General features: G+C 32.3%; 2 protein-coding genes across 5 annotated transcripts in view; one reads left to right on the top strand and one right to left on the bottom strand.

The window, feature by feature from the left end:
• The first annotated feature begins 81 nt into the window (after positions 1-81).
• LOC111698622 (uncharacterized) overlaps positions 82-15,501 on the top strand; it is a 16,573-nt gene continuing 1,153 nt past the window's right edge. For both annotated transcript variants that reach the window (XR_002764572.1, XM_023468996.1), the window contains exons 1-15: positions 82-196; positions 1,288-1,354; positions 2,179-2,263; positions 2,449-2,545; positions 2,737-2,783; positions 3,329-3,364; positions 6,125-6,156; positions 6,345-6,433; positions 8,129-8,235; positions 10,102-10,172; positions 11,528-11,634; positions 11,968-12,026; positions 13,245-13,401; positions 13,630-13,700; positions 14,825-14,886. Coding sequence is in view for 1 of the 2 variants with exons in the window: in XM_023468996.1 (XP_023324764.1) it covers positions 108-196; positions 1,288-1,354; positions 2,179-2,263; positions 2,449-2,545; positions 2,737-2,783; positions 3,329-3,364; positions 6,125-6,156; positions 6,345-6,433; positions 8,129-8,235; positions 10,102-10,172; positions 11,528-11,634; positions 11,968-12,026; positions 13,245-13,401; positions 13,630-13,700; positions 14,825-14,886 (1,176 nt within the window). In the remaining variant the exon portion in view is untranslated. The remainder of the gene's footprint in view (positions 197-1,287; positions 1,355-2,178; positions 2,264-2,448; positions 2,546-2,736; positions 2,784-3,328; positions 3,365-6,124; positions 6,157-6,344; positions 6,434-8,128; positions 8,236-10,101; positions 10,173-11,527; positions 11,635-11,967; positions 12,027-13,244; positions 13,402-13,629; positions 13,701-14,824; positions 14,887-15,501) is intronic.
• LOC111698626 (protein ref(2)P) overlaps positions 8,259-15,501 on the bottom strand; it is a 24,327-nt gene continuing 17,084 nt past the window's right edge. For 2 of the 3 annotated variants that reach the window (XM_023469004.1, XM_023469003.1), the window contains one exon: positions 8,259-9,378. In XM_023469004.1, coding sequence (XP_023324772.1) covers positions 8,569-9,354 — 786 coding nt within the window. In that variant the 5' untranslated portion in view covers positions 9,355-9,378 and the 3' untranslated portion in view covers positions 8,259-8,568. Of the gene's footprint in view, positions 10,037-15,501 lie in introns of those variants that run through there. The other variant, XM_023469002.1, reaches the window with a different exon arrangement.

The following is a 15,501-nucleotide window of genomic DNA, read 5'->3' as shown; positions in this document are numbered from 1 at the left end:
TTTTTAAATAGATGTAACCATCTGATTTTTGATTTAATAAATGTGCAATATTTAATAAATACATGATCTTTATCGTTAATTAAATATTCAGACTTTTTCAGAACAAAATGTCAAGGATCCAGTCTGATCGGAATAGTTATATGTGTTACGTGGAAACAAAGAAACTTCGCAAACTTTCATTTTGTTCACACGACAAGTAAGTTCTTTCGTCAGAACTATTTTTGTGCATAGAATTTGTTCGTTGTTTGGTTCGTTTTTGTACACGGTTTCCTTTTAGGGGTTAAAATTTGACATTGTAAGAAAAGCAAATGATTTTTTTTTGTGAAATATTCGCTGTTATTCATCTATTTTGATCCTAACAGAAAATATTTGCCTAAAACTAACGTTATTGTCATTGTAAATTCAAATGGCCCTCCGGTATTCCCGATTCACAATGGTACTTAAATTAATGTGGCAGATACCGTCCTTTATCCGGCTTGAAAAGTGTTTAATTCTAATGATTTATACTTTGTTTTTGTTTTCAGTAAAAATGTTGCAAGTCACTTCTTAGATAAACCACAATTAACACAATTAGAACTTGTCAGTTTTCATTTACTTGATCAAACAAAGATTTTAAGGGTACTTTTGAGAATCTAGCATGACACTCTAAAAATGGAGAGACATTGAAATTGCGTTTACAGACCCTTGAAGACCCAGAACTAGCTCCTTAATTTTTTCATTAAATTTCAAATAAAAGGACTGATGGGTGCCGGCACAATTTCAAATAAAAGGACTGATGGGTGCCGGCACAATTTCAAATAAAAGGACTGATGGGTGCCGGCACAATTTCAAGTGACCCTCAAATAAGAGATTGAAAAATGATATCCACAATGGGACCTTTGTTCACTGAAAGATTAATGAGATATCCTTATGTTTCTTGCTGAAAGTTAATTATTGTTAAGTATGCTGTCTCCAGAAAATGGACTTGCGGATAATTGTAGAAAATTGTTAGAATTTACCGCGAGTAATGATGGATTTTTCAGTTTTACCCTTAAATCTTCAGTTGCACCCTTTAATTCTTCAGTTCACCCTTTCATTCTTGAAGTTAACCCTTTAATTCTTCAGTTCACCTTTTAATTGTTGAGTTTAATCCTTTAATTCTTGAGTTTGACCCTTTAATTCTTGAGTTTGGCCCTTTAACTCATTAGTTTGACCCTTTAATTATTTAGTTTGGCCCTTTAATTCTTCAGTTTCACCCTTTGATTAATTTTTGAGTTGACCCTTTTTTTAATTCTGAAGCTATCCCAGGAGTTCTGTATCTGATTGTACATGTGGAGAAAATTTAGAAAGCACTTTTGACTGGAGATGGGACAAGGTTAGATTATAATTAAACTGTTCAACAGTTCGGTCCTTGTCCTTGCAAGCTCACACTTTTGGTCACAATTGGTTTAATTAAGCGTAGAGTTTTGAAAATGTTTTAAGAGCAGAGATATGGTAAGATATAAAAAAGTGTTGAAAGAGTAAAAAAAATGTTAAAAAATGAAGAAAAAGATTTAAATAGCCAAAAAAAAAAAAATTAAGTCGGATCCAAGTGGATCCGAATTCAGTTAGATTGGATCCAGAATAAGGTCATGTTAGGCTAGGTTGGATCCAAGTCGGATCCGATCCGGATCCTCAGGTTAAGTTACCAAATGCTAACTTTGTATTTTAAAATTTTAAATTTTATATCCAAACTTGATTGTATCAAAGAAGAAACCGAACGCATCTCGCCCTGGTTAGTTCAGCACTCTCCACTAGCGATACCATATCTTCGGTCAGTGTACTGCTAATTACTGCAGTACGCACCGAAGCGTAGTTGAGGGTGTCAGGCTGACCGTGTTTCAATAGAAATGTTTTTAAATCAATGTTATTTTTCATCTTATAAGTCCCATCAATTTGTTACATTTACTATAATATTTCTTGCCAATTTGATAGTGTTTTTTTTATGTGTGGATTTACATATGCATTGATCCTTAAAATATTCCATAAAAATGCGCTAGATTTCAAAATTTCGCTTTTCAGTTTTACCTATGAAGGATTTGGCAACATGAACATTGATCATTATAAGCTTTTCTCCTGATTTGGCGGATTTCACAATTTTTTTCTGTACCTTCCAATACAATATATCTTGTATTTCAAATATCTGTTTAAAATGTTCAGGAAAATTCCTCTGCATTTATTTCACCTTGTGGGACTTCTGTAAAGTTCCATCCCGTCTTTAGCTCCGGGACATCTGTAGCCATAGGTAAAAAACGGTAACTGAGCCAACGAGATTATTGTACGAACCTGTGAAAAAAACGATATTTTTTGTTACTGAAGGAACGAATTTACTGAACGATCGTGTTAGAAAACGAACAAAACAGATGGAAAATGAACGATAACTTCCTTCGAGATTTCGTCCGAAGTCTCTTTAAGAATATACATGTTAAGGGGATGAACCGCTTGTATCTGGATTTCAATATTACTGGGAAGTAAAGCTGACCAGCCCCGCTTATGGAACTGATGTTATGATTGGTCTCGCCACCAGGTATATTTAAAGGGTATTACTAAAACGTTACTTCCCAGAGCAGTAATCATTATGTTTTATTTTTTGCATAATTATAAAATCAATGGACAGTTTAGTAATATTTCATCTTATTCCTATTATAACAGTAAATGGTCGGCAATGTTTGCCAAAAGATAGTTAGATAGTAGAAACTATATCTTGTTTTTTTTCAGTGACGCCAACCTTAATTCCAACAGAAACCATTTCTCTAGTATAATAGGGATATAATTAAAAATTATAAATAAGAGACATAAATACAGTGTGTCCTATCAATCCTGCCAGTTCACAGGATTTTGATGCATTTCTTGTTCAAGTTAATAACTTTTTTATTAAATATTTTTTGCCCGTGGAATCTCAAAAATCTTTCCAAAATTCGACAGAAAAGGACCTCATGTGCTCATGCCACTTATACTATCTTATACAGAGGGTAGGGAATGTTAAATTTGTTTAAACTCTATCGGTTTTTGTTTTGGTTACAGGGAACATACATTTGTAAAATTTACAGTTTTAATTACTGCATGACCAAGTGATAAACACTCTATTCATGTTTAATAGTTTGAGGGTACAAACAAAGAATATCGATAAGTTTTAGAATATCTGCGTGTTGTTTGTTATTTCCGAAATTTGTCTCTGAAAAGTTTCTTTTCCCGGATTTTCTCAGCTTTTTGATTCAGCAAAATCTACAAAATTCAAGACAATTTTGATCCTTAAGAATTTGTACTATATGCATATTTTGTGAAGAATAATTATATTTGGCGGTGGTAGGACGGGACAACGAGAGCTGGGGCTTTTCATATCAAGGTTAGCTTTCTCAAGAGGACATATTTATTTCACAATTTATTTGGAAATTAGAACATTTACACATATGGGACAGTTTATTTTTTTTGTACAAAAAATATTTAGAATGTTTAGACCAACATTGTTTAAAGGATGATTCAACACATTTTCTACTGAATCCTGTCATTTATTTCTTGTTTCATTTTGTAAGGTTATAATTCAACTGTAAGTTTCAACTGAAATTGTGAATCAAAAATTAAAATTTGTAATAGCCTTCCCTTCTGCAAGGTGTACCTGCCATATCCCTAAACTTGTACACTCACAACTATAATTATTTATTAACGAGTTAAAGACCTCCCCCCCCNGTAGTTTGGCCTGAATTCAGTTGAATTGATAATACGATGGTAAACGCACTGTGAACCCCTCCTCCTTTAATACTTCCCTGCTTTCTCTCAAACTAAAACACGTAAAAGCTCCCTTTCAACTCAAACCATGTAACAACAAATAGATTCTTTTCTCTGAGACCATTTTTTACGATTCTTTAAAAACTATTTTTTTTACTCGAGAATTAGGAAAAATATAAAATATTTTTTTTCAAAACTGGAGGAGTTAAAATCTCGTTATCTGTAAACCCGTTTCAACTCAATATCACATAGACAAACCATTACAGTTTAAATGCCAATAAAAAATGATGTAATTAAAAATTTAGTCACTGTGGACTACAGATGATATTGATGATTAGAAAGCTTTTAAGACTAGAGATTTTGAACGTATAAATCAGATTAATTAAAAAAAAAAAAATTAAGAAAACACTTTTTTGACCTTTTTCCCTTTACTAAAAAAGTAGATAAAAGTTAGTGATTTGGAAAAAAAGTGTTTTCATCACAGTTTCATTTTCTTATTTTTCTTTCCTATTTTGATTCAAGGAGAGCATAATTTCTTTGAAAACATTTATCTATTTTAAGTTTGCTGAAAAAAGCTACAACTTACTATAAATTTAAATATAATTTATTTTTATTTTTTTTCGAGAATAATACCAATAGTTAGTCCATGCACGTTTTTTTGGACTTTTTGACTATTTCAATGTTTTTTGATGTTTTATATTCGTAAAACAACTTGAATTAAACGGACTTTAGAGTGGGAGATTTTCCAGTTCACGAGGGTGACCTGTACACTTTTGAGTGTTTAAAATTATCCCTGTTTTTGCACCTCAAAATTGATTATTTTCAAATGCCATTTTTCTATAAAATGACTTGCTTGATTAACGACAATGGAGTAAATGGAATCTTATATTTTTAGATAGAAATACGACTAAATCTGCTTTATAGGTCCACCTCCTTATAGTTCATATTTTAGATAGAAATACGACAAAACCTGCTTTATAGTTCAACCTCCTTATAATTCATTTTTTTAGATAGAAATACGACTAAACCTGCTTTATAGTTCAACCTCCTTATAGTTCATATTTTAGATAGAAATACGACTAAACCTGCTTTATAGTTCAACCTCCTTATAATTCATTTTTTTAGATAGAAATACGACTAAACCTGCTTTATAGTTCCACCTTCTTATAAATCATATTTTAGATAAAAATACGAGTAAACCTGCCTTATAGTTCCACCTCCTTATACTTCATTTTTTAGATGGAAATACGACTAAACCTGCTTTATAGATCCACCTCCTTATAATTCATTTTTTTAGATAGAAATACGACTAAATCTGCTTTATAGGTCCACCTCCTTATAGTTCATATTTTAGATAGAAATACGACTAAACCTGCTTTATAGATCCACCTCCTTATAATTCATTTTTTAGATAGAAATACGACTAAACCTGTTTTATAGTTCCACCTTCTTATAAATCATATTTTAGATAGAAATACGAGTAAACCTGCCTTATAGTTCCACCTCCTTATACTTCATTTTTTAGATGGAAATACGACTAAACCTGCTTTATAGATCCACCTCCTTATAATTCATATTTTAGATAGAAATACGACTAACCCTGCCTTATAGATCCACCTCCTTATAGTTCATATTTTAGATAGAAATACGACTAAACCTGCTTTATAGATCTAGCTCCTTATAATTCATTTTTTAGGAACTTATAATAATTCATATAAAAGTTTAAAGGGACCATTGTGAATAGAACATGCCACTTTATATAGAGGTTCTCTGAAAATTTTATCTAAAGTCATTTTAAATTTTGTGATTAAACGTCTGAAATCAGAAAATCAAGTCAGAGGTGCACTGGAAATTTTTTATGAAGTCACTTTAATTTTAATTTTTTTTATTAATTTAGTCATTTGGTTTTTTTAGTCAATAAATCGATTCAAATTTGCCATGACCTTTTCCTAGCTACCTGGAATTTAAAACCACCATCCACAAATTAATTATTTATAAATCTAGAATCAATATAAATTTTGCCTGTCTTCGTGCAACAGTCTCATCTTATCCTTATTCAGTTTTAGATTATTGTTTTAAACAAATTTATCGTTTATCAATTGTATACTTAAACTTGTGTACATGAATAGTTAGAATTTTTAACGCATTTTTTCAATTCTTTGTTTATTAAATTTCCAGGTTAAAGGATAGATTTTGCAGATTTACCTGTTAACATATTTTCATCACTCTACTGAAATTAAAAATAATTTATGTTACCATTGTAAATCTCTTGGAATTAGCTAACCGGCCAATGACCATGTTCGTAAAAATTGAAATGAGATTGAAATGAAATTGAAATCATAGAAAAAATTATTTTCGTTTTTTATTTAAGTTATTTTAGGATACACTCAGCATTCTGGTGTTAGGCATAAGGCAGGAAAACCTCTACTTTTTATTATTTTTGGATCAGTAAAATCTAATGTGTCCAGATTGCTGAGCCCCCTGGACGAATTCCTGTGTTCGCCCCTGATTTTTGCATAATTCTGAGCAACTATTCCTCGATTTAGCGCAATTTTCAATGGAACAAAAATTGCTATAAATATAGAGAATTGAGTATTTAGTATGTTTGTCGTGGTCGACCTAACTCTCCCCTTCAGGAATCGATCTGGTCCCTTGGTTCCTTGGTAGGACTCCATCTTGATACTTTCAGGTCGAACTTACAAAAACATTTTTTGGTTTAAAGGGAGTGACCGGCTATGTAAGGTAGTTGAACTGAGTATGCAGTGTTGTGGAAAACTTCTTTCGGGTTCATTTGAGACTTATTAAACTTGAGCGCAAATTCAACGTTCAAACTTTTTAAAGATCCTGAGTTTGACGTTCAAAACTCCTACTTTGGGGGTGGATACGTTTTCAGAATTCGTTTTTTTAATTATTAAACAACGACAACAAAAAATAAAGGAAATGTTATACAGTAATCTAATTAGATGGTTAGGAACATATTTCTCAAAAGAGATTTGTCAATAAATCAATGCTAAAATCGATTATGTCGTTTTCATTATTAAATTGAATTTTTTCTTCTGTGAATTTATTCGCAGATTTATTCAAATTCTTTAAATGTCGTCTTTTCAATAATAATTCTAGAAAATCTGCGAAAATCTTTGTGAATAATGAGAAACTAGAATATTGAGAAAATAGAAACTAATAATTAAGCAAGATTACTTATTTTCCATGATAAGGTTTTTTTTTTCTTTTATCAACATTTTCCTATACATGACGTCTGTAGTCTAATATAGAACTTTTTTTACATTCTATGTCGTTATTTAATAATTAAAAAAAAAACTAATTCTGAAAACGTATCCACCCCCAAAGTAGGAGGTTTGAACGTCGAATTTAAAAAGTTTTATATGTCTCAAATAAATCCGAAAGAATTTTTCCACAACACTGCATACTCAGTTCAACTACCTTAAATAGCCGGTCACTCCCTTTAAAATTGAGTGTTAAGATGACAATGCCCGATATACAACGGTACCCTAAAAAGCTTTGACTGATTAAGTATAAATTCTATATCCCTGAATTTGTTTATTTAAAAGAAGCTATGAAGAAATTATCTGAATTAAACTACATCTTTGTTTTCTTCCACATTTTTGATCAGATTAAGGTTTAAAGGTACATTTGTAAATCGGCCATTTGTTATGTTTGCATGGAGGTGCACTTGAAATTACCCTTACAGTCCCTTTAACAAGTGATTGGTAAAAAAGTGAGACCTCCCTCCCCATCCTAAGAAATATGACTCAGCAGATTCGAGTAAAATATGAAGCGTAGCAACATGTATGACGTAAAACAAACAAATATTCTAGGAACAGGTTGTTCAAATAATTCTAGAAACACGTTATATTGGTAGTTATAATCAAACAATACTTCACTTTCAAAAATTAACCAAGATTATGACGGGAAGATGAATTATAAGAAAGAAAATCGGAGAACAAGAAGTGTAGTGCAGAGAACGATGAGTAACAAGATATTAAAAAAAACAGTTTGACAAATTTTAAAACACTGTACAATTTGAATATTAAATTTGATCTTGAATTGATTCATATTTTTAACACCCGATTTTTAATATGTTGATAAATCCCTTTTCATGTTTAAAAAAACTTATATTCGATGTTTAATCATCAATTCTAATAGTTTTGTTTAAGAAATAAAGGAATACCCAAAATGCAATGAATATTGCATTTTTTCTACAAATCAAAGAAAATATTGATGAGAAATTGTCGAGTATTTACTTTTTTACGTAAGACGATATGCCCTGGGCATGTTTTTAAAGAAGAATTCGAGCAGTTAAGGGCATTTATGCTTGTGCTTCGGGCATGAAAATCTTTGCATAAACTACGTATATTTATTGTAGGGGCACTGTAGAGTTCTATGTTAACAGAAAACCTTGTGGAATAGCTTATCAAGGTCTCAAGAATAAAACCCTGTTTCCCGTGGTTAGTTCTACGGCTGCAAAATCAGGTTAAAATTTTATTTTTGACAATAAAAATTATCTGCAGCCCACCCCTCGTCCCCCCTTTTTGGGAGTGATGAGATTGCAGGGTTAAATTGGACCAAACACAACATATTCACAAGCTGTAAACAAAACAATTTTTTTTAAATGACATGAAATAAAAAGTTGACATTTTTATATTAGAAAAGGATTTAAGTTCATCTACTACTTTTACTAATGACGAAAAAGATCAATTTAGAAAAAGTTTCAATTTACAATTTATTCACGACGATTTTGGTATTGACATACAATCTAATGTCTGCTGCTTCATTTGACACATTTAGATGTCATTTATATCGTGCTCACTGCTCATGTTTAAAATCTTCTTGTGCTTCAGATGCGTCTTTCTTCTCACTTTTTGCCATATCAGTCACTTGGACTCCAAAACTGCTGATGGAAGCCAGCATTGTAGAGATTAAATTCTCAGCTCCTTTTTGCAGAGCGGTAGCATCTCCACCCTTTGTAGTTTCTATAGCAGCACTTGTAGCTTTTGCTGCACTTGTCACGGCAGTTAATGCAGCAGACTGAATTGATTCTCCTAGCTTCCAAGCTTCTTTACACGCTTCATTCATCTGCTCTCTGCTCTCTTTGCTCATATTTTCTTCCATCCAATCTAGAACCAGGTCGTTTTGTCTTCCGTTCCTACCCTCAGGTCTCGTGTTCATCATTCCATGGATAAACTTGAGAATGCTTGGCATCGTGTGGTCTGTGGATCCTATTCTAAGCATGATATGATGATCATGAACACCAGTTGACTCACACTCTTTGCAGAGGTCATAGTTAGCACAATATAGGCATTTAAACCTCAGTCCTACAACAGAACCTTGACAAACATCACAAACTATCCCAGGATGCACTTGTGGACTGTTTCCTGTAGAGTTTATATGTTTTACCAGAAAGAATGTGAAGACTGGACCTTGCATTACACTAAATGCCCGTGCAAGATCTTCATCTGTGTTCAGCAGTATATTTACTCCCTCTGAAGTTTTGTAGTAGATAATGATCTCCTCTTTGATATCATTAAAGATAGAGTACACAATTCTATCCAGATCTTTTAGTGCGAGGATAGCTGACGTGTTTGTAAACATTCTTCTCTCTTCTCTGTCCTTCTCCTGAAGGACAAATATTAATGAAATATTGGAACACATTTTTCAATAAGTGTCCTTTAGTTACGAGTCCAACAAAAACTAAAAATATGTTTGTCCCTAGTTCTGTTTTATACTGAATATATCAGATATTGCCAGGTTTATCCTATACATGAAGCCTCTAAGTGTGTTCTTAGAAACATTATAAAAATAATTCCTTCTTAGCTGAAAGTCTATATGCTTGACACCTTAAACATACAAGTTAGCAATTTAATTAAGACGTATTTCAAAACCCAAAAACATGAATTAAACAAGTGTCCAAACTCAACTTTGATATATATGAAACTCAGCTTGTTTGGATTTTTTTGCTCAAAAAGCTATTAAGTAGTTATTGGAACATGACTTATTATGGATTAAAAGTTATCTAGAACATCCCTGCAGGAATAACATTAATTGAGGGATCAAGCATTGATCCTCAAATTTAAAAATGCCCACATTATATATCGAGATCAAGTGTTCCAGATTAACAATATTCACACAAAAATTCCTAAACTCAACAATTGTATTTTTAATTATGATAAAATAAAAAATGTGTATTTTCTAAACAAAAAATTTTTCAAGTTACCATCTATTTACATGTGACATGTCCGATTCACAACGGGGCCCTTGAAACCTTTGTGTCATCAAGGATGAATAAGATATAGGAATTTATCTATCAGAAAATAAATTCTTTTTAATTGTATTTGTCAGGTTTGAAGTTGACCTGCGCCGCTTCACTTCCCACTTCCCTTCAGTTCTATTCTATTAAACAATATTCTCAGGTAGGCTTCTCGTCAACTTAGTAGAGTGAGGAAGGGAACCCCTGGACGCCATGAGCCTCCGCTATGCAGAAACGAGCCTCCCAGATTTTCTAGGCAGACCGAGCCTTCACTATGCAGACCAAGTCTCCGCTATGCAGACCATGCCTCCACTATGCAGTAAACGAGCCTCCAATATATAAAGCACAGTTTTTTTAAATCTTGGTTTTTATGTGTAATAAAAAATTTAACAATTTTTTGACGTAGTTGCATAAGAATTATAGTTATTTATTTATTGTCATGATTAGAAACACACATGGACTCATAAAGTAATTTATAAGATTTATACTAAAACTTTAAACATTTCATACGCAGAAAGGAAGATATTTTGGAGAAATATTTCTGGAGTAAACTCATTTTGTTTTTTTTTGTAATCTTTGATTTAAACAATACCTTTTTAAAAAAATATTAAGATTTGAATAAATGATACAAATTTTCTAGATTTAATTTGAGCTACAAAAAAGGTATCACTTAAATCAAAGATTATAAAAGATGAAATGTAATTCAATTCAATTTTTTTCTCTAAATATTTTCCTTTTCATGTAAAACTTGAACTTAAGACACAAGTTTAAAAAAACCTTCTGTATTACAGGAATATTTTGATGTATTGCGCAGGCTCGTTACTGCATAGTTGAGGCTCGGTCTGCCTAGCAAATCTGGGAGTGTCTGCTTAGCGGAGGCTCACGGCGTCTGGGGGTTCCCTCCTTCGTAGAGTGGAACTCATTAAACTTTGTAACTTGAAAGCGACTGCAATACTCAAGTTATTTAAATAGTCCAATGAACATGGTACATAGCTATTGTGCAGTTTAACCTCTACACCCTGCACCGTACACACACAGACCCATTTCACTTTAACCCCATCTCTGCTAGGGTACTTGAAAACCAGGATATGCTGGGGGGCCCTCTAAATCCCATGTTTGATGTCCAAATATGACAAATTATACATTATAGGAAAGCTCTCTTGTGCTCTACTTTTAGAATCTGCAAAAAAAATTGCAAATTTGCAAAAATTGAATGTTTTATCGCAAAATCCAGTTATAAAGAAAAAATGTTTGCAAGAAAAATAAATGAAAAATTTTAACAGCCTCAGACCAATACTTTTTGAGTTATGAAAAAAAAAACTACAGGGAGGGTCAAAAGTTTAAAGTAAAGAGTACCATGACATGCCCTTCCTTAAATGGAAGGTCATTTGAAATTTTAACTGCAGTTCCTTAAATAGTAATTTTTATGTTTTCCCACATATAATGTCTTTAACTATTGCGCAATATCATATCTCATCTGCACAAATCTTCAACTCTTTTTATNAAAGACCTATTTAGAAGTATAGTCCAACCGGAAGTACTCTACTCCTATGCCTTCCTCCTGGTCTTGCTAAATCTACTCTCCATAAATATTGGTTCTTTTTCCATCTGAGTCAGAATACATGGTAGGTGAAGGGAATTTTTTTTTATGACTTAAAAGAACTTGATTTCAAGTGAACTTTTTGGGGGAATTTCATGCTCGATTGAAAACGCTTTCTGTTAAATCAATGTCTACGTAAAATTGATTTTTTGTCTAAAAATTGATAATTTTTATTGCACTCCTTTGAAAAATTGACATGTAGATTTAGGCAGCAAAGACAATGAATGACATAGAGATATTTATGTTTTAGACAGAAAAATGAAGATAGCTAACCCGATACTTATTCAAGGGTACCATTGTGAATCGGCGTGTGACACGTCTGATATTATATAATAATAAATTATTGTTGATATATCAGGGATGATAAATTCTTGAAAGATGATTCTTTTGATATCTCGAGTGCAGCTGATACATCAGGTTTGTAATATTTTTTTGTGACGACGTTTGTATTATGTGTTTACATATATTTGACAGTTGACTGTAAAATAATGCACTGTCATTAAAATTTTCACTGTCACTGTCACTGTCACTGTCACTGTAACTGTCATGGTCTGCACGGTCATGGTCTAGGTTATTGTCCTGGTCATGGGCTGAGCCCCTTCCCCGTGAAAAGGGAAAATTATGAGAAATTCTTGGATATTATTGTTATTATTAATATTATTTTCATTATCTGTTATTATTGTTATTTTTGTCATTGTTATCTCAAGAAAAGTGTGTTAGATTACAACTTTGTTAACATAACCTAGTTTTTTTAATATTTTTATTTTAAAAACACAATTGAAAATTTTTATATAACGAATATTTTTTTTAAGAAGCTAAAGGGAGTGACCGGCTATGTAAGGTAGTTGAACTGAGTATTCAGTGTTGTGGAAAACTTCTTTCGGATTCATTTGAGACATATTAAACTTGAGCGCAAATTCAACGTTCAAAACTCCTAAAATTGGGTAGATACTTTTTCAGAATTAGTTTTTTTTTTAATTATTAAATAACGACAACGAAAAAAAAAGTAAAAATTATTCAGAAATCTAAATAGATGGTTAGGAACATATTTCTCAAAAGAAATTTGTCAATAAATCAATGCTAAAATCGATTATTTCGTTTTCATTCTTAAATTGAATTTCTTATCTTCTTTGAATTTATTCGCAGAATTCTTCAAATTCTTCAAATGTCGTCTTTTCAATAATAATTCTAGAAAATCTACGAAAATCTTTGTGAATAAAGAGAAACCAGAATAATGAGAAAATCGAAACTTGAACAAGATTACTTATTTTCGATGATAAGATTAATTTTTATTTTCTCAACATGTTCCTATTCATGACGTCTGTAGTCTATTATAGAACTTTTTTTACATTTTATGTCGTCGTTATTTAATAATTTGAAAAAACTAATTCTGAAATGGTATCCACCCCCAAAGTAGGAGTTTTGAACGTCGAATTTACACTCAAACTCAGGATTTACAGATCTTTAAAAAGTTTAATATGTCTCAAATGAATCCGAAAGAAGTTTTCCAAAACACTGCATACTCAGTTCAACTACATTACATAGCAGGTAACTCCCATTAAAGCTAACCTTCTTTCTGTGTTAAACTCCCGCTTTAAAAATACCCCGTCACCGATGGTATTGATATCTTTTAAGGATCCTACTCTGCAAGCTCAGGCGGAAAATCCTCTAGTTCTCACAGAAAATCCTCCAGTAGTCCAGACACAAGAACCTCAAGTAAAACTAAACGGAAAGTGGAGGAAAATGATTCCTCCGATGAAGAATATGCTTTCGGTGATAATAAGAAACTCAGGTATATATAGCTTTCAAATTTAAAATTCGCAACCAGTCGAGTTTAATCCGAAATTGTTGTAATCTTTCAAAGATTTTTATTTTATTTCGTCATAAATGTTTTTTTTTTAACTCAGATGAAACCTAAGCAAATGGGATGATATACTAAGAATTACTAATAAACCTTTGTCCCCTAAACCTTGACATAAAAGAAGCGGTTCAATTTAGTCTGTAATTCAACTACTTCTAGGTCCTATAAGAAGGAACTGTCAAGACGGCAAGTTCTGCAAGAGAAAGATGACCCAGAGAAACAAAGACAAGGTAGTTCTATTTAATTTTATTTCATTCTGACTTAAGTTAGTAAATATAACTTTTCGTGTGAAAATTTAATTTAGTCTGTTCATGTACATAGTATCTAAATAAATGTTACCCTTATCACACAGTACGGCAGTACGAACTTCGGATTGTATATTGCATTTACAAAATACTGATATGGTAATAGAGTTGGGGTCTGGGCTCTCCAAGATAGGGGGTTTTCAGATCCTTCCCTTCCAGTAACTGCCGACCATAGGAGTGATGATAGGAATATAGGGATCAAAATAACTATCCATATAGTAGGACTAATTTCTGATTGCATTTATCTTACATACGTAAGGATAGTTATGATAAAATCTATTCAGTTTTTCAAATTGTGGGATTTAGTATTTATATAAGATTTTAAATTGGACAAAAGACCAATCTTTATTCAATTATTCCACTTTCAATGCTTAAAATAGACAGACAACATTTTGGAAATACCAACCATAGGAAAATATAGTGTTGTTTTCAGTATTTTTCTCTCATCAATAACAAAGTTTAGAAATTAGTGGTAAAATATTCCTGGACATGGCAGTACGAACCAGCCTACCTATACAGCGTGAAATTTATGTTTACTAGTTGGTGTTTATTTACAATTTAAAACTGGTTCCTGTTCTGTTCTATTACGTCATAGCTAAGCTTAAAAAACCTTCCGCCTCTCTCTTATCAATTATTTCATCTTCGTATTACTGGTCCTATGGGACACCCTGAACTAGTATTAGAAGTACTCAATTAACACATTCAAAGTTTACTAGGACACCATTTAACAGTAGTACTATATCCTCAATTTAAAAATAATAATTTTGCCGCCCTGAAATAGTCTTTCCAGTCATTCATTATTAGGTATATTTGGGCCACCTTTTGACATTATTTATGGTTTTTATGTCACTATATTTATTTGGACACCCACAGGGCCGTACTTGGAAATTTGTCTAGGGAGGGGGGCTCAGCACCCACGGGACCCTAAAATCCCCCTGGAAACCGTAGATTTTAGTGATGTCATAGCAACTCCCCCCCCCCCCATGAGTGCCTCTGGATCACTGTATATCTACAGTCTACACACAATTGACATAGATTATCTCAATTAGATGGAATTGATGATACTGATGTATCTTATGCTCTTGATGAAAGTGGACCCTGCTGCTCACAGGTATTACACACATACTGTCAATTAAAGGGGCTGTAAGCGTAATTTCAATTGACCCTCTACGCAAAGATCGCAATGCCAGATTTAAAACAATACCCTTTAAAACTTTGTCTGATCAAGCATGAATTAGATATCAATGTTTATTAAGTTGAAAGCTGATTATTTTTAATTGGGATTTTACTACAAAAGTGACATGCGCATTTCTACTGCAGAAAAACATATTCGTACTATCAGAATTCAAAACTTGTAAACCTTTAAAAACGACAACTTCTTCCATATTATTATTCAGATAAAGGTTTAGGTTATAAGGGTACCACTGTGAATCGGACATTGTCATCTTGGCACGGAGTGTCACTTCAAATTACGCTTACAGTCCGTCCCTTTAACCCATTTACATATTAAGCCTGTTTGTCTGCATTTTTTACCCAAATAACAGTTTTAGCAACTTAATCAATCAGGTCCAAACTTGGTTTGTGTGACGTCAATCTTCATACCAGCCAAGGCAAGATTTATGGACATCCGAATTTAAAATCCCCCCTCCCCAAACAAAAAAAATATTGTTATAACAATTAGAAATCCATGCAACGGAAAACTGAAAAAAAATTACCACTCCAAAAG

The sequence above is a fragment of the Eurytemora carolleeae genome, unplaced genomic scaffold (genome assembly GCF_000591075.1).
Source record: "Eurytemora carolleeae unplaced genomic scaffold, Eaff_2.0 scaffold140, whole genome shotgun sequence".
NCBI classification, from domain to species: Eukaryota; Metazoa; Arthropoda; class Copepoda; order Calanoida; family Temoridae; genus Eurytemora; species Eurytemora carolleeae.
Note: the sequence above shows the minus strand (reverse complement) of the source record. Positions and strands in the feature narration are given on the sequence as shown.